General features: G+C 37.4%; 1 protein-coding gene across 1 annotated transcript in view; it reads left to right on the top strand.

Annotated features, from left to right (window-relative positions):
* The window catches only part of LOC138172037 (protocadherin-15-like), a 2287527-nt gene that overhangs the window by 2140139 nt on the left and 127726 nt on the right, over window positions 1–19662 (top strand). Inside the window, exon 27 of the mRNA XM_069101643.1 lies at window positions 1874–2014. Within this exon, the coding sequence (XP_068957744.1) occupies window positions 1874–2014 (141 nt within the window). The remainder of the gene's footprint in view (window positions 1–1873; window positions 2015–19662) is intronic.

The raw sequence follows: 19662 nt of genomic DNA, 5'->3' as shown, positions 1-19662 counted from the left end.
TGTATAGTGTGGCGCACAGTAGGGCATGTGCTATTCTCATTTAGAAAAATGTGATAAATGGAATGCTGAGCCATCCAGCAAGCACACTTGGGCAGATCTTGGACTTATTAGTTTTTCATATACAGATAAAAAATCTTTATGTTAGCCTTTAAAACCTGAATTTTTTCTGAAAAAGAAACATCGCAAGGATCAGGGCTTTCATTGATATTTGTGCCCCCTCTTCTTACATAAAGTGCAACCTCTTCATGTCTTAGTGGATGATCTTTTAGACTTTCTGTGGCCATGTGGGTATATCTGCCTCTGACCAATCTGCCTGTCTCTCTGCCACCATCTCTCTCTCCCCCTTTATCTGTCTCTCTCCCACCATCTCTCTCTCCCCCTCTATCTGTCTCTCTCCCACCATCTCTCTTTCCCCTCTCTTTTTCTGTCTCTTTGTCTCTCTGTCTCTCTCTCTGTCTCTGTCTCTCTCTCTGTCTCTCTCTCTCTCTCTCTCTCTCTCTCTGTCTCTCTCTGTCTCTCTCTCTCCCCCCCCCACTATCTCTCTTTCCCCCTCTATCTGTCTCTCTCCCAACATCTCTCTTTCCCCTCTCTCTTTTTCTGTCTCTCTCCTCTCTCTGTCTCTCTCTTTCTGCTGTCTCTGTGTGTCTGTGTGTGTGTCTCTCTGTCTGTGTGTGTCTCTCTCCCTTCCCCTCCCTTCTTCTCCCTTTCCATTCTTTTAACCTCTCTTTTTCCCACTACTCCTTTCTCTGCCTACCCCTCTTTTCCAAGGGTGTTGTCCAAGATTGATGATTTCATCAGTGGGGAACTCCAGTAGGGAAAGTAGGATTTGTCCTCCATGGAAGCAAATCAACAACTCATTTATAATTTAAAATCTTAGTTGCCTGAAGACATGAAAAGGTTAAGGATTTGTCTAGGGTGAGTCACATCATTAGTACCTGTAAGAGATAGGATTTGAAATGAACTCTATCTGATTCCAAGGCTAGCCTTTTATCCACTCTGTCCTGTGGCTTGTCATAAAGTTTGTTCCCTTCCTTCCATAAAGATATATTTAGTTTGTACATTCTTGAAACTTTTTTTGGCACTTTCTGTGTGTAAATGTACCATGCAAGGGCAGGTCAGTCAGTTAACAAACATTTATGAAGTGCTTGTTATGTTTCAGACACTACTAAACACTGGGAATACAAATATAAACAGAAAGAAAGACAGTCTTTGCCTTCAATGAGCTTATATTCTAACAGAGGATGACAGTATATTTAAAAAGATGACTAAAAGGGGGAAGGGCAAACGTATGACCTTACCTGGTATGAGGGCACAATAGAAAAAGTGTGTAGAGTCAAGAGTGCAAGTGTGTAGAGAGAAATCAAGAGAGAGATGCTGTGTTTCGTCTGTTTAAAATGGAGGTTTTGGAAGGAACCAGCCTATCAGAGAGATGCCATAGGGTACATTCAGTGTGAGAAATCCAGGAGGGAAATTAACTTCCAGAGTGAAAGGTTTTCTATGTCATGGAAGAAAAGATTCAGAGAGTCAGGAGGGCCATTTGTACAGGGAGGAAGGTTCTAGAGATAAGAGCTAGCTTTGAGGAGGTTTTAATGCCATGAGTTGACTTAAGAGTCAGAACCAAAGTGCCTGCCTTCTATGTCCATCTCCTGCTCCTTATTCTTTTGCCATTTAAACATCATACTGAATATGTAGGATCCAAGTGTCCGTTTAATGCCCACAGTTGCAGGGCAGTAAGTGATGGAGGTGGGATTTAAATGACCAGGGCTCTAATTTGTCAGCTATAAGTAAAATAAAGAAATAATGACAAAATTACAGTGAAGAGACTCCCCATTCAATTGAGGTCGAGAGTTGCAAGGTTTGCTTTCTATTCCAGATCACTTTGGGATTAATAATGTCACTGGTGTGATCTATGTCAAGTCGCTTCTTGATTATGAAACAAAGACCAGCTATGTACTCCGAGTCCAGGCCGATTCCTTGGAAGTGGTTCTGGCCAATCTGCGGGTCCCTTCGAAAAGTAAGTCCAGTTTATTTCTTCTCTAATACTTCCATACTAAAGTCCATTGTAATTCTTAAATATGAATAAAGACAGTTAAAACTAGCTAATTTATCTGGGAAACTGAGGAAATCCAGAATATATCGTTCATAAATGCCAGTGGAAATGCCAGAGAAGAAAACCATTTCCTAGTCTACAGTCCCCAAGTGCAATGGATCTAACCTTTTAATCTATAATTGAGACTGAGAAGCCATTCACACATAATGACTCCCACTCATGCCTTCATCTTGTGAAGTAGGGAAGAATTTATGACCATCATGTTCTTGTTTTGGAAACTGAGACTATGACAGGTTACAAAGATAAGAAGTATCTAAGGCAGAAAATAAACCCAGATTTCCTGAGCAGAGCAATGACTAGCTGACTCAATGGATGACTGGGCCTGCGGTTAAGAAGACCTGAGTTCAAATCCAGCTTCAGACACTTACTATTTGTGTGAGCCTGAGCAAATTAGTTAACTTTTTGCCTCAGTTTCCTAAAAGGGGTAATAATAGCACCTAGATACCAAAGTGGTGATGAGCATCAAATGAGATAATATTTATAGAATATTTTCAAATCTCAAAAAAACTATATAAATGTTAGTCATGGATAATTGGAACTATGTTTCTTTTTAGATCCCAATGTCTCTCAAATCAAACCTGTCCTATTTTCTGGAAGTCTTAGAGTAGAAGTCATCATAATTATAATAATTACAGTGGTAGTAGTAGTAGTAGTGCTACTAGCAGTTATAGTTATAATAGCTCTAGAGGTAGTTGTGGTAGAATTAATAGCAATACTACTATTACTACTACTACTTCTATCACTACTGCCATTATAAATACTATGACTACTATTAGTAGCACTACTATTGCTATGACTACAACTACTAGTAGTAGCACTACTACTATTGTAACTGCTACATACTACTAGTTACCACCACCACCACCACTACTACTGCTACTACTACCACCACTTCTACAACTACTCTGATCACTGTTGCTACTAGTAGTAACACTACTACCATTACAACTATTATCACCACTATCACTACTACTATTACACAGTACCACTATCACTTCTAACACTATGACTACTATAAGTACTTCTACTACTAACACTACTATTACCGCTACTACTACTATCACTACTACGACTCTAAGGCATTCAGGACATAGGGAAAATTTGACTGAGGAGAGGTCAGGATCTAAGAAATAACATGTCTTGGCACATAGTAGATATTTAATAAACATTGCTAATTGAATGATAACTACTATGGTCATGCTAGAGGTCTTTAAGCAGAAGTTAGATTATGCCTTCTCAGATGTGTTATACTGTTTTGTTTGTTTTCCCCCTATTGTGTGACTTAGACTAAGAGGTTACTCAGATCCCAGTTAGTCCCATAACTGTGATTCTGAGGTAGCTTAGAAATAAAGGCAATGAGAACTGAGAAGTTATAGGGAGCCAAGGTTGTAGTGGGGAAGACAATTATGACTCAAGTCCTAAACATATGGGTGAGGAGAGGGAGTGACCTGGAAATCCAGAGATGTCAGCAGCAGGAATCTGAATGTGATAGGGATAACTTTAAAAGACAAGACATAATTATGTTATGGTGACAGTGGAAGCATCTGAAAATGCCTGTGCAATTAGACATATTCTGTGCGATCAGAGAATTATGGGCTTAGATTGAGAAGGAATCTTACAGGTGATCAAGTCTGGCTTCTGCATATTATAAATTAGGAAACAGGCCTAGAGAGGGTAAATAAGTATTATTATTAATGATAACAGTAGTTAGTTTTTATATGGTAGCTCAATATTTGCAAAATGCTTTATATGGGCTATTCTATTTGAATCCCCACAAAAGCCTTGAGGTAGTTATTATTTTATTATTATTATTATTATTATTATTATTATTATTATTATTTTAAAGCAATTGGGGTTAAGTAACTTGCTCAAGGTTACACGGCCAGTTACTTCTGGGTGTGGTGCTGAGTGTCTGAGCCCAGGATTCGATCCCCAGGTCCTCCCAACACTGGAGTCCATGCTCTCACTCACTGAGCCACCTGGCCTCCCCGGTAGCTATTATTATACCCATTTTATAAATGAAGAAACTAAAACAAAAAGAGATAAAATGACTTGTCCAGAGTCACACACAAAAAAGTCCAAGACAGGATTTGAACTCAGGTTTTCCTGACTCTAAGATTCAGTGTATTATTCACTTTGACACCCAGGATTCCAAGTTCATATAAGTAATAAATAACAGAGATAGGATTGGAAGCCAGGTCTTTTAAAGCTATATCCAGAATTATCTCCTCTGTATCACTCCTGACTCTGTGATCACAGAATGAATTTAGCTAGCCTTGGACAGAGTACCAAAACATGTGGTGTCTTCCAGAACAAGCTATTTTCAGCAGCCGTCTGAAAAGGAAGGAATGTGAGATCAAGAGACATAAAGAGAGTTTGTCAATAATACAGTTTCAGAGAGCATGGTCAAAACCGAATGGGAGAGGAGGGTAGTGACGGGGAGAGGGAGGGCTTAAGTTACGATGGGTTATGTTTGCTACTTATCCCACTCTTTATTTTTTGACCCCATCCCTGATGGTCCCAAGAATGAGTTATTCAAACAGCCCTCAGATTGAAGATGGCCCACCCCTGTGGTAAACTGTATCACTGGTCACAAGGAGGCAGGAAAAGCATGAGCAGGCAACAGGGGAGGAGGTGGAGGAAAGAAGGGACTTCCTCCCCCCATTTTCCTTGTATCTAAGTCTGGGACAGAACTCCATCTTCCTCAGTGTTAATTTAAACCCTTGTTGATTTTTTGTTCTTCATTTGTTTCAGTCATGCCAGACCCATTTGGAGTTTTCTTGGCAAAGATATGGAAGTGGTTTACCATTTCCTTCCCTAGATCTTTTTAGAGATGAGGAAAATTAGGCAAACAGGGTTAAGTCACCTTCCCCATGTCACATATAATAATATGTGCTAATAAATGCATGAGATTGGATTTGAATTCAGGCCTTGACTCCAACATCTCCCTAAAAACATATGTAAAGATCTTATATAAATACTGGTTATTCAGTCATGTCTGACTCTCCTCATTTGGGGTTTTCTTGACAAAGATACTGGAATGGTTTCCCATTTCCTCCTCCAGCTCATTTTACCAGTGAGGAACTGAGATAAAATGTTAAGGGACTTGCCCTGGGTCACATAGCTACTAAGAGTCAGAGGCCAGAATCAAACTCATGAAGAGTCTTCCTGATTCCAAGCTCAGTGTCCTATTCATCATGCCACTTATTTGTCCAATTCTAGCTCCTGAAAAAATTCCAGTACACTTTTGAATGTTCCAAACTGGCACATGCATTATCTGCCTGAATTATCCTTCATATATTAAAAGCAAAGTGTAGAAATATCCACCCACTATAGAGAAGCAAGGAAGTGATTTCTGGCCTCTAGAGTGAATGAAGGAAATAACCAGTTATTGTAACACATCTTGGTAATGTAAATAGAAATAGACTTTTCCAGGTTACATGTCTCTTAATGGTTTGACAGAATCCAGCCATCCACGGGCATTTATTTATCTAGTCCCTGGAATGATAAGAGTGCTGCAGAGGATTCAGATAAGGATAAGAAATGAGTCCCAGCCTTCCATGGCTGAGCAGATTACTAAGGTACTTAGAACATGATACCAAGATATGTATCCATATTATATGTAAACATATAGTAAATGCATACAAGAGAGAGATAGAGGATTGCAAAAGGTTTGAGGATGAAGGAGGAAACATTTTTATCTCATATAGTCAGGGTAAGCTTCAGGGAGAAGGTGGCATCAAGCACAGCTTTGAAAATTGGAAGGATTGCAAAAGGCTGAGATAGATGGAGGCCATTTTCCTAGGCATGATCAATGGTGTGAGCCAAGGCATTGGTGAAGGGCAGCCCACATTCCCTAAGGCTGGTAAAGATAATGAGAAGTAAAGGTGGTATGAGATAAGGCTAGGGTGATAGGTTGTATCTAAAGTGTCGATAGCCTTGAGTGACAAGTTCATGGGAAGAATGCATAATATATTTCCTTGATGATGGGGATCCATTGGAGGGTTTTCATCAGGGCAGTGATTTAAGTAGAGTAGATCATTAGAAGGATTATTCTGGAAGAGGAGAATAGGATGGAATGGAGGAGATACACAAGAGACTTAGGAAGTTACTGCAAGCATTCCAAGAGCTGAATGTTTGCAGAAATAAACAATCCATCAGTCCATCCACAAGCATTTTTTTCATTACCTGTTATGTACCAGGCACCATGCTAAGTGCTATGCTAAAAAAGAAATGGAAGGAGCCCGGGCTCTTGAGGAGATTATATAATGCTGTGTGGAGCTATCATATACAGTACAGTACAAAGAAGATACAGAAGAAAAAGAGAGATAAATGCCAAGACTTCTAAGGGGAGGTGGCTGCCCCAACTATGACAGGGTTGGAAAAATCCTCTTTCATTGTCTTTAAAGGGATTCTGTGAGACAGACAGTGACTCACCAAAATCTACTGGGTTAGCCATATGGGCAAACTTATCAGGGTTCAGTTTGGGATAGAGAGATATAGTAAGTAACCATAAAAGACACAGGTATATAGTGGAATGATACTAATTACAAGAATATGTAAGGATAGGTGTCAATCAACAGATTCATCAGCCATGACTTCAGTTTTTGTCAGATCCTGATCCAGCATCCCACATAGCCATGTTTCTCCCCAGACCCCAGATGTTCGGATTGCTTAGTAACTATGGCGGGTTATCACTTAACACCTGGGCAGGAATAGCAACATCTAGGCCACAAGAGTATCATGTGCTCCCCCTCAGGAAAGTATTGACACAATTGCCTAGACTTGTTCCAACAGGTCAGTGACATGGATAGAGTCGATCATTATAAGGATTTCTCCGGCACCAGTCAGTACCCTGATGACACAGCAGCATTTTATCAAACTTAAATTCTCCCTAATTGACTTTGCCCAGGTATCTGCCCCCCCCCACACACACACACACACGCACATGGTGGGAAGCAGAATAGAGCAGGTAGGAAGGTTTGGCAACTATGTATATCAGTCTTTTCTCTGATCAGAAAGCCAGGAGCTGTGTTTGCTGAATAAATAGATGGATAGAATTACTGATGGAAGCTAATTCATAGAGAAAATAAACAAACAAAAAATCAAAACTCAAGATAGGAAAATGTGACTATCAAATAGACCATTAATGGAGTTAGCTCAGGATCTGGACTTTTCAAATGTATTCATTTGTCCAGCGAGAGAGGAGCTATCCATCAGAAATACCATTTATGAGAGTGTCACCCAAATACATCAAGTAAATATATAAAGGAAAAATTAACTTATTTGCAAAAAGAATTAAAAAATCAATAACGGCACAAAATTTCAACACTTTACTAATGGAATATGATCAAACAGAAAGACAAGGAAAAGAGAAGTTGGACATTTGAATGGAGAGCTGGAGAAAGTCAATTTGATAGACATACAGAGAGAGCATTGATTTGAAAAAAGAGACGGTGTGCTTTTGTTCTGCAACATTTGTAAAAACATCATGTTTAGGTCAAAGATATAAATTCAGAGACAAACTTAAACTGCTGCAATTGTGTACCATATTGTGATGAAATAATTATCAAAAACGAAAATATTATCAAAATATGTAGGCTCATGTAAACATTAAAAATGACTTATAAGATTCTGCTTGATTTAAAGAACAAAATATTTAAAAATAATAACTTACAATGTAAATGATTAAAGAATAAATGCATAATGTGAATATTTATGTCAAGTAGCCCAAGCAATACTCAGAGGCAAATGTTTATCCCAAAACATTTATGGTAGCAAGAAAGAAAATGAGAAAATTAATGAGTTTAATTTGCAGTTAAATAAACTAGAAAATGAACAAATGACTGCATCAAAAGCAAGCAGAAGTAAGGGTAGAATTCAAGTAAAATAAGATATTAATGTGACAGATAATAAAAGAATAATTAAAATTACAGATAAGGAAAGTGTTTTTTAAGTATCAATGGAATTGATAATTAGCAAACACATTCCAAAAGAAGAGAAAGAAACATGAAATGGCCAACATCAAAAATGACAAAGGGGAAATTCCAAGACTGCAAAATAGTATTTTTAAAGCTTTCAGATGGTTACATTGAGGTATATGTCAACAAAATGAAGTTATTGAATTAAATGTACATTTTTGTCTTGGTATTATTTTTGTTTATTTTTTTGGAGGCAGGTAAACAAGGCAAGTATATATTTAAAAATACAAAATATGTAACAACAAAATCTATTGAAAATAGATAACCAAAATAAACCAATTTCAGAAGTATTTAGCAGAATACTTAACCAACTTCTAAATAAAAAACTATCAGGATCAGATGAATTCACAATTATATCCTTACAAATATTCATACTGAAGCATCCCATTGCTACAAAAATCATTTTCTATCATACCTCATTTTCCATCCATGAGTCAAACATGACATGTCCCCAAACCTGGAAAAGATATTTTAGAAAATGAAAGCTTTGTGCCAATAAAATTAATGAAAATTGCTACAAAACTATTAAGGAAAATGTTGGAGAAGAGATGCTAACAAGACCATTTAATTTTCTCCATTAAATATCTGGCTGCCTACCTGTTCACAAGAAATAACTAATAGGGCTGCAACCCTTCAGCTCTGCTCACTGGAAGGATTCTCTTCAACTAAAGATCTTTTCTGGTAATAATTAATAGAGCACTAAGTAGACTGAACCCCATTAAATAAATACTCAAATTTTGCTCAAGATGGAGAGATACTTAATGAGGACTACCAAGCACATGAACTATCAAGGGGAATCTAGGAATTTATAGTGCAGTGCAAACTTGTAAAGCTATTAAAATGACTCTAATAAGAATATTAAATATTAATGAGATGATTAAATATGAAACATAATAAATGTTCTATTTGAATCAATGTGGTATTAAATCATCAGAAAATTTAAAATCAATTAAAGAAAGTGGAGATATTTAACCTGGAAATGAGAAAACTTTAGCAGGACTTGATAACTGTCTTTGAGCAGTTTTAGGATCCATGTGGCTAAGGAGACTTGATGGATTCATATTCAAATAGTACAACCAGGAAGGAGCCAAGATGGCAGAGTAAAAGCAGGAACTTTTCTGAGCTCCCACTCCAACCACCTCCAATACCTGTAAAAAAAAATGACTCAACAAATTTTAGAGCTACATAACCCACAAAGTGACAGAGAGAAACAAATCTCCCACTGAAGGCGGCCTGGCAGGTGAACAGTAAAGGTCTGTCACACTGTGCTGAGAGCCAAGCACAGTCCTGTGTGAGCCACACTAGTCCAGACCCACCAGGGAAGACTTCAGGAGATTGAATAACCTACAACTGTGGCAGTTCCCAGACTTCTCAACCCACAAATGCCAAAGAGAAAGTAAAAGGTCAGTGGAGAAACCTGCTGATCCAAGCTGAGTGTAGAGCACATGCTTGGCGTAAGAAGTGGTGGAAACATGGTGGCTGCAGCTGCTGCCATGTAGCTGCCTCCAGAGCCCCTGGCCTACGGATCATAGCGGGACCAAGCAACCATTCAGAGTGTAATTGCTTTTGCTTTGACCTGCTTGTACCTGGGTTGCAATCTTGGGTGGTGGTCTGTGGTGAGGAATGTCAATGTGCCAGAGCTCGTGGTGGCTGTAAAGAAGATGCCCTCCTCATAGGTCTGATAACAGCTCTGTCAGCAGCTGTGCAAGCCCCAGCCATTTGGAAAACAGCTCTCTCCACTCTGGAAGCAGAGTTCTGCCATGGCAAAAAGCTCAAAAGTCTAGTAATTGGCTGCCAAGATGAGCAAACAGAGGAAGCACAATCAGACTATAGAATCCTATTTTGAGGACAAAAAGGATCAAAACATAAAGCCAGAAGAAGACAACAAAGTCAAAACTCATCATCAAATGCTTCCAAGCAAAATATAAACTGGTTACAAGCCACGGAGGAGTTCAAGAAGGATTTTGAAAAGCAAGCAAGAGAAGTAGAGGAAAAATTGGGAAAAGAAATGAGAATGATGCAAGAAAATTATGAAAAATTAGACAACAGCCTGACTGAAGAAAAGAACACTTTAAAAAGTAGACTAATTCAAATGGCATAAGAGATTTTAAAAAAAAGCATGAGGAGAAGAAAGCGTTAAACAGCTGACTTGGCCAGATGCAGAAAGAATTTCAAAAACTCACTGAAGAGAATAATTTCTTCATAATTAGATTGGAGCAAATGGAAGCTAATGACTTTATGAGAAATCAAGATATGATAAAACAGATCCAAAGAAATGAAAAAATAGAAGGAAATCATGGAAAAACCAGTGACCTGGAAAACAGATACAGGAGAGTTTGTTTAAAAATTATTGGACTACCTGAAAACCATGATCAAAAAAAGAGCCTAGAAATCATCCTTCAAGTAATTTTCAAGGAAAATTGCCCTGATATTCTAGAAAAAGAGGGCAAAAGAGACATTGAAAGAATTCACCAATTGCCTGCTGAAAAAGATCCCAAAAAGAAAACTCCTATGAATGTTATAGCCAAATTCCAGAGTTCCCAGGTCAAGGAAAAATATCACAAGCAATCAGGAAGAAAGACGTTTTTTTTTAAAGCAATTGGGGTTAAGTAACTTGCTCAAGGTTACATGGCCAGTTATTTCTGGGTGCGGTGCTAAGTATCTGAGGCCAGATTTGATCCCCAGGTCATCCCGTTATCCCGACACTGGAGCTGGTGCTCTTTACTTGTTGAGCCACCTGGTTGCCCCTAAGCAATTGGGGTTAAGTAACTTGCTCAAGGTTATATGGCCAGGTGTTTCTGGGTAGGTGCTAAGTGTCTGAGCCCGGAATTTGATCCCCAGGTCATCCCAACACTGGAGCCAGTGCTCTTACTCGCTGTGCTACCTGGCCACCCCAGGAAGAAACAATTTAAATATTGTGGAAACACAGTCAGGATAACACAAGATCTAGCAGCTTCTACATTAAAGATTGAAGGGCTCAGAATATGATATTTCCAAGGTCAAAGGAGTTAGGATTAAAACCAAGAATCACATACCCATCAAAACTGCATATAATTCTTCAGGGGAAATATGGTCATTCAATGAAATAGAGAACTTTCAAAAATTCTTGATGAAAACAAAAAACAGAGCTGAAAAGAAAATTTGACTTTCATATACAAGAAGGAAGAGAAGCATGAAAAGGTAAACAGGAAAAAGAAATTATAAGGAACTTATTAAAGTCAAACTATTTACATTCCTACGTGGAAAAACAATACTTGCAATTCATGAGACTTTTTCTCAATATGAGGATAGTTGAAGGGAATATATATATATATATATATATATATATACACACACACACATACACATATATATATATACATACATATGTATATATAGGAGGATGTATGTGTATACAAATATATATGTAACTTTGTGTATGTGTGTATATGTATACATAGACAAAGGACACAGGATGAGTTGAATAGGAAGGGATGATATCTAAAAAAAAATTAAGAGGTAACAGAGGAATATATTGGGAGAAGGTGAAAGGGAGAGAGATTAGGGTAAATTATTTCATATAAAAGAGGCAAGCAAAAACTGTTACAATAGAGGGAAGAGCAGAAAAGTGAAAGGGAATGGGTCAACCTTACTCACATTGAATTTGGCTTAAGGAGGGATAACATACACACTCAATGGGGTAGCTTAGCTACAGGAAAATAAGGGGGGAAGGGGATAAAAGGGGGATGATAGAAAGGAGGGCAGATTAGGGGAGAGGGTAGTTAGAAGAAAACACTTTTGAAAAAGGCTATACTTTTTCAAAGTATAAACTAGAATAGCTGGTCGGTGGGATAGGATGGAGGGAAATATAGTTAATCTTTTACAATATAACTAGTATGGAATTGATTTGTGTAACTACACATGTGCAAACTATATTGAACTCTTTGTCTCCCCAGTTGGGGTGGGTGAAGAGGGAAGAAGGGAAAGAATCTGGAAATCAATGTTTTTAAATTTTTTTTTCATGCAAAGAAAATAGTAAAACTAAAGCAATAAATGGAACGAAAATAATGAACAGAACTTGTGAACAATCGAGCTATCCCACAATTCAGTGGGCTTCCTTTGCAAGGCAATGGGTTCCTTCTTATTAGAACTATTCAGATATAGTCTAGATGATGCTTTGGATAATGTGAATTATGATGGCCCCATTCTTTCTGGCTACTGGGTATTACATTTACACACATACATAAAAGACTTTATGGGGATTTCAAAAGTGTTCTCTTTATATCATCTCAATCACCCACCACCTGTGCTCCACATCTTTTGAGGGATCAATGGCTAGAACTCCAGTTCCATTTAACCATTTAGTATTGGATTAGCTTTTACAGAGACATATTTACTACAAAGTCATATCAAGAACAAACATTCACATATTTTCCCCAATATCTCAGGGGTATAATCCTCTCCTACCCCATTTAGTCTTTGAAGATGGTAAGGGTTTAGGCTCACAACTTACCTCATTTTCTATATAGCCTTAGTGCTGATGTCCACTGATCTAATGCTAAGACCTTCATTCTTCAGAACTTGCCTTCTGGGCAGGTATAACATCCAACCTGGAATCCTGGTCTCTTTAATCCCCATAGCTGAAGTTACTGGGTTCTGAACTCAACTTCCTGTACCTAGAATTAAGAAGACAAATTAATAAGACTAAAATCCCCTCTCCTCACTGAAGACGACATGGCCTGAGGTGGAGGAGGTGACCTTTAGGCCTCGCCTCCTCATTGCATTTTGTCATCTGCTGTGATTGAAGGAGACCTTCCCCTATACACAATGAAAGAGGTAGGGTGTGCTCAGTCAACTAGTTCTTAAAATGAGACATTTCTGCCTTTGCAAGTCAAAAAAAAAAGACTCTTTCCAATCACATAGTAGTCCAATGCAGATTGTCATATATCTAATAGTTCTTTTGTCTTTCTAGTACCTCCCACTGAATAACTCCATTTTAGGTAATCCAGGAATGTACCAAACCCCCATTACACTTTATCATATAAATTGATATGAGGTTTAGGGAGTTATTTAGAGATTTGTTCCTGAGAAACTTTCTGTCCTCTGTCATTGCTTCCATAATGAGAAATTGGAGGGGGTCACAGATGATAGCAGAGGAGCACCAGTTAATGAGATTCCAATGCCTTTCCTGAAGAAAAGAAGGTGTAGCTGGTGTCATATTGAGCATGTTTAATTGTTTGATGAATCATCATGTGGAATAGTGATTAAAATTGTTCTTCTTGGCCCTGGTGAGGAATTGAAAAAAGGTAAATTTTACAAAATGACAGATTTTAGCTCAATAAAAATAAATGCTTTCTTACAGTTATAACTGTCTAAAGTAAGAAGGGATTCTTCAAGGAGCTCACATTCTAATAAGGGCAAGAAGATGCAAACATCTCAAAAGATAGTGGGTTCCCCTTCGTTGAATGTCTTCAAGCCTCTAGAGGCTGCATGTGTTACATGTTTATAAGATATTATACAGGGGTATTCTGGGCCAGGCTTTACTCAGGTGAGTCTGGTGGTTCATTCTTAAATTAGAACAATAGTAATTATTATAATAGATAATATTTATATGTCATTTTCATGTTTGAAAATGACTTTCCATGCTTTATCTCATTGGATTTTCACAACAACCCTGTGAGGTAGGCATTCTTATTATACATATTTTTATACATGAGGGTTGTTCAAGGTTGTGTAATTGGTATTTACAAGCTTAGCAGGTGATTATAGAGGATCACTGTGGCTAAATGTTAACCAGCTGGTTGCCAACCAAATGATGAGTTCCAATGTGAACTTGGAAAGACTTATCCTAGAGTCATACCCATTGATTTACCAAAAAAATGCTTTATAAAACTAGGAAAATAGTAACAAAATTCATTTGGAAGAACAAAAGGTCCAGAATGACAAGGGAATTAATGAAAAGAAATGCTACGGAAGATGGCTACGATGACAAAACAGGAAAATTACAAATGCTAGAGAGGATGGGGAAAAATTGGAACACTAATGCATTGCTGGTGGAATTGTGAACTGATTCAACCATTCTGAACAGCAATCTGGAACTATGCCTAAAGGGCTATAAGTAATTTAACACCCTTTTACCCAAAATACCACTTCTAGTATTGTATTCCAAAGATATCATAGAAATGGGAGGAAGATCCATATGTAGAAAAATATTTATAGCAACTCTTTTTTGTGGTGCCAAAGAATTGGAAATTAAGGTGATGCCCCTCAATTAGGGAATGGCTAAACAAGTTGTTTATGAATGTAATGGAACTTTGATGGACTGGACTCTTCTCGGTAATACAGGGTTATAAGTCAACTCCAAAAGATTCATGATGGAGAGAGATGTCTACATTCAGAGATAGAACTAGAAAGAATAGAGTTTGAATGCAGATTGAAGCAAACTACCTGTTCTCCTTCTTTTACTTTTTTGATTTTGTTTCCTCTTTCCCATTGTTCATTCCATCTGATACAATCCTTCTTTATAACCTGACTAATGTCTAATGTGAAAGTATTTGCAGATCCTATACTTGATTGTATGCTGCCATGGCGGTGGGAGGGAAGGGAGGGGGAGAAAATTTGAAACTCAAGGAATTGTGGAACTGAATCTTGTAAAATGAAAGTAAACAAACAAATTAATAAAGATCCAAAAATTTAAAAAATAAAATAAAACAAATTTAACTACAAAAAAAGACTTATCCTAGAACAATGGGTATATGATATATGACTGGGTTTAAACTTGAGGATTTTCATGATTGGTAATATGTAATAAGGCTTGCCTTCCATGAGATTTTAAAATAAGATTTATCAATGTTTTCAGTTTCTTACATCAAAGAACTATGTCCATAATCCTTCCCTTTCCTCCTTCCAGAGAGTAGCCCTTCATAATATGTAGTATCTTTTTGAAAGACCAACTCATTGAAAAAGTTTAAAAACATGTATAGTATGTATTACCTGCAGAACTTTCACTCCTATGAAGGGGTCAGTTAGGGTTGTCTTCTCACATGTCTTCTTTCTAATTGTGCTCAATCTTTATCATTTTGTTACATTTCCATTTGTTTTTTTTTTTTGTTGGACTTTTTTTCTTTCCCTTTCCATTGTTGCAGTCACTGTATAATTTGTTTTCTTTTCTCTGCTGATATCACTCTGTATCAGATCATGTAAAACCTCCCATTGCCTCCATTTCTCTATCCCTCTGAAATCCACCATCACTTCTGTGACCCAATGGGGCATCAAAGGAAGATCATGATAATGGCAGTGGTAATACCATCTAGATGAACAGATTTAATGCAAGACCAATCATATCAAAATATGATCTCAGAGATTTAAAGTGATAAAAATACTCATGGGGGGATTTATTTTTATAGAATGGGAATTATTGAAAGGAGGGAAAGAAGGAGGACTCTTGCAGAAAAATCTAATCTTCACCATACAGTTTCCTTATCTATCTTATTTGATAGTAAGGACACACATTAAAAGATCAAGGGTGTGCAAAATGTCAGAGGATTGTAACCTTGACATCTAGGTTCCTTAAATGAAATAATTGGTTCATAGGATCATAGAATTAAGTCAGAAGTGACCTCAGAGAACATCTAGCCAATTCATGGTACTCATGAGGAAAATAATGCCTAGAAAATCATCGTGACCAGCCCACTATTACCCAGGTAGGAAGTGGAAGGCCTGGGATTTGAACACAGGTAATCAGAATAGAGATCATTTGCTAAATAGAGATTTCATCACTTATCGATGATGAAAACACATTTGTCTTAAGGAGTAAAGTGGTATTTTGGATATTTTTTAAGTCTATAAAGCTCTAATTTATACTTGTTACTACAGAATAAAAGCTGGTATTAAGCCAAATAGAACAACTCTATTCATGAAAGGAAAGAACAATTAGCAAGCTTCAGGACTTATCCTTTCAGGTAGAGTGTAAAATATAAAACTTGTTTTGCTTAAGTAGTAAGGCAGAATGTCATGGTCCCTTATAATATGAAAACATTCATCGCTCCTTGATTTCTGATATGAAATTTAGAACTTCAGGATTCCAAAAGCAATGTAATTTATTAATGACAATGAATGCTCTGGAATCAAGGCATAGTCCATTAGTTAAACAAATAATTAACTGAATTTAATGTTTGCTATGGAAACAGTGGTTAATTCATTAATTTTCTAATAGTCTTTTCCTGCTTTGGAATGAGGTCTCATTTATTTAGTCTCTAGTTTTGACACATATGTAACCATGAGAATGAGAATACAATGTGCTCTTGGAAGAAGGATAGCATTTGATTAGAATTTCTCTCAGAAAATTCTTCCTATCAAACTACTTTTGAGCTACAAAAAACTTCATTTGTCTGTATCTTATTTTGATTTTATTTATTTTTTATTGGTATCCTTTAGACCTCAGCCATTTCCCAATTACTCACAAACACTGAGCCCATCTATGAAAAGTGGGAAAAAAAACAAAATCAACTTACAAAACTCTTCACAACCTGGCCACCCTTTCTTACTTTACCAACTTTTTTATATTTCACTTGCCTCCTTTTATTCTCCAGCAACATTGGCCTCCTCTCACAAAACACTTCATGTCCTACCTGCATGACTTTGTATTGGTTGATCCCCATGCCCAGAATGCACTCCATCCCAATGTCTGACTCTTAGAATTCCTGACTTATTCTAAGATTCATCTCCAGCACCAACCATTCCAAGAGGCATTTCCTGGTCTCCTCTCTTGCTGGTACCATCTTTTTTTCAACTATGTATTTATATTTTTTAGTTCTGATTTATTTATGTTGTCTCTTTCATTAGAAAGTAAACTCAATCAGGAAAAGAACCATTGCTACTTTTTTCTTCATATCCCCAGTGCATAGCTAGGTGCCTGGCACTTAGCAAGTACTTAAGATATTCTTAATGATTTCCTGATTGTAAAATGACCATGGCTGTCATTATATGTAAGCAACACAGCATACCCAAAGACCCCTCTACTTACAGGAAGGAAATACGTATGACCACCTTCTCCCTGGATTATTCTTTGTCCTTTGTTCTTAAAGAGAACTAATGGCATCACAAAAGCGGTCTTAACTTGCAGGCAAATTGGATTTAGTGAGGCAGCTCACTCTTTGCTCTAGAGGCATCTGAGTCCAGTGGCAAGATATAGATCGGGATGACTGGCTCTGACAGGAGATGACCCTGATACAGTGGGAAACCTTGGCCTTTTTAAGCTAAGGTCTTTCCCAGGTCTTAGTTTGTCTGTGGAAACCCTAAGTCAGTGATTAAGGCTGAGTAAGAAATAAGGCAAGGCAAAAAATAATGGCCTCTTTTACGTATTCAAAAAATATCAATCAGGGAGAAGACCCCTGTGATTTCTGGCCATCTGGGTGTGATGGTCTTGTGTTTTTATTCATATCATGGTCCTATTTTCTAACCTATTTTATTGAATCAATCAATCAACAATGATCTATTAAGTGTTTTCTATGTGCCCTATTGTGCCAGGCCCTTGGGATACAGAGGAAAAAATAAGACTGTCTTTGGGTTCAAGGACATTACATCCTATTGAATTTCCCCAAGGTCACACACCTAATAAGTATCAGAGATGGACTTATTGGTTCAAAGCCAGTACTATTTAGAAATATATCAACCTATTTTTACTTCCAACCAATCCCAACCTTGCCGTTGGGAACAAATAGGAAGGCAATTAAGATTGATGGTAAAATATTTTCTATATTTTTATGGTGCCAACCTGTAATGTATCTCATTCTATACCCAGATCTATAATAAATAAATAAGACTAACTAAGCCGCACTTATGATTAACATTTTTTCTCATAATGCTCCTATAACTTCAGTTGTAGGCATGTAACTAATCACACAAAATTTTCATAGAGGTCCAGAAAACCCAGGTGTGATCAGAGCCCACTAGGGAAGGCACAGTGCTGGATGTAACCATATTTTAAACAATGGTGCTCACAACATCATTGTACATTTAAAAATAGGAAACCTGATTATAAAAACTAATAACCCCAAGTGCTTTACAATAGCTTTTGCCTATTACATCCCAGGCATCTGCCATAAATATAACACAGAAACAACTGCATTTTTAATGAAGCAGAGATTTATTCTAGGAGGTGGGGGAATAATATGGTCCGACTAAGAAAACATTTGTAGTCTGTGATGTTGCTTTACTTGAAATTGTGACTGACAAATGGAAATGGGATTTATTTAGCACACTTCTGGAACCAAGTGCTTTGTGTATGCGTTTCGGCTTTTTCCCCAAAATTAGTCTGTTGTACCCAGAGCAATGATGTGTGCCAAACTTTTCTAAATTAAATTATAGTGTGAAATAAGTTTGAACAGCAGAGGGCTTTAGGGAGTAGATGACATGATATAAGAATAGCAATCTTGTCCCAGAATGATAACATCTTAGACAGGGATCCCAAAACATCAAGAAGGGTTAAAATCTGCTCAAATCTATTCCACGGTTATCTTGAATATAATAGAGATGTGAAAGAAGAAATGATAAGACATGGAAACATGTTGGAAAAATGGAGTGAATAGTTGAGGATGTTCCCAAAATTGTAATCTTCAGTCACCAGAAGTATGGGTGAAGCCATTGATGGTAATAGGGAAGTTTGGAAGAAGAGAGGCACCTGCCTCTCTAACCATGCTGCCAGAATGCTTCCAAGGTAGAAGAAAGAAAATAGAAAGAATAACTGAGAATAAAATTAGAATGAGATATAGAGGTCATATCATGGAAGGATTTTTGTGCCAACATGGGGAAAGGAAGCCATGAAACGTGAACAGGGAACTGACATGTTAAAAGTTATGTGAGCGGTGGCTAGGTGGTGCAGTGAGTAAAGTGCCAGCCCTGGAGTCAGGAGGACCCGAGTTTCATTCTGGTCTCAGACACTTAACACCCACACACAAAAACTAAACGTGTAACCTTGGGCAAGTTACTTAACCCCAACTGCCATCCAAAATGCAAAAAAAAAAGTTATGTGAAAGGGAGTATAATTTGGCCATCCATAGTGATTAGGGCTTTTTGTTTCATAAGGAAACAAAGTCCAATTCAGACAGCTACTATATTTGTATAGAGAGCTGAGCTCAGAACTGAATAGAAGAATGAAACTGGACTAGATAGAATTTGAAAAATCAGTATTGTCAATGATCTCAAGCCATTCAGTTTGAAAAAAGTTTATCATTTAAACATCACTATTTTGTACTACAAAGTGTGGAATCCCACTATCAAAAGGTAGTCATAGGGAACCCAGAGAGTGACATATGGTGAATATATGTGGGCTGCAAGAGATCACCAGTAGTAACACCTATAAGATGTGGAATAGATATCAAAAGAGGATAGAATGTAAATCTAGTAAATAGGGAGAATCAAAAAGACACAGATGGACTATAATGGCTATTAGTGCCAAACCATCAAACATAAAGGAGCATGGTAATTGTAAATTAGCTAGCTAACTAGCTAGATAGGCGAATACATAGGTAGCTGATGGATAGATAGATAGATAGATAGATAGATAGATAGATAGATAGATAGATAGATAGA

The sequence above is a fragment of the Petaurus breviceps genome, unplaced genomic scaffold (genome assembly GCF_028583685.1).
Source record: "Petaurus breviceps papuanus isolate PSGF00001 unplaced genomic scaffold, PetGlider_PUasm1.0 490, whole genome shotgun sequence".
In the NCBI taxonomy this organism is placed as follows: Eukaryota; Metazoa; Chordata; class Mammalia; order Diprotodontia; family Petauridae; genus Petaurus; species Petaurus breviceps.
This window is presented reverse-complemented; position numbering and strand designations above follow the sequence as displayed.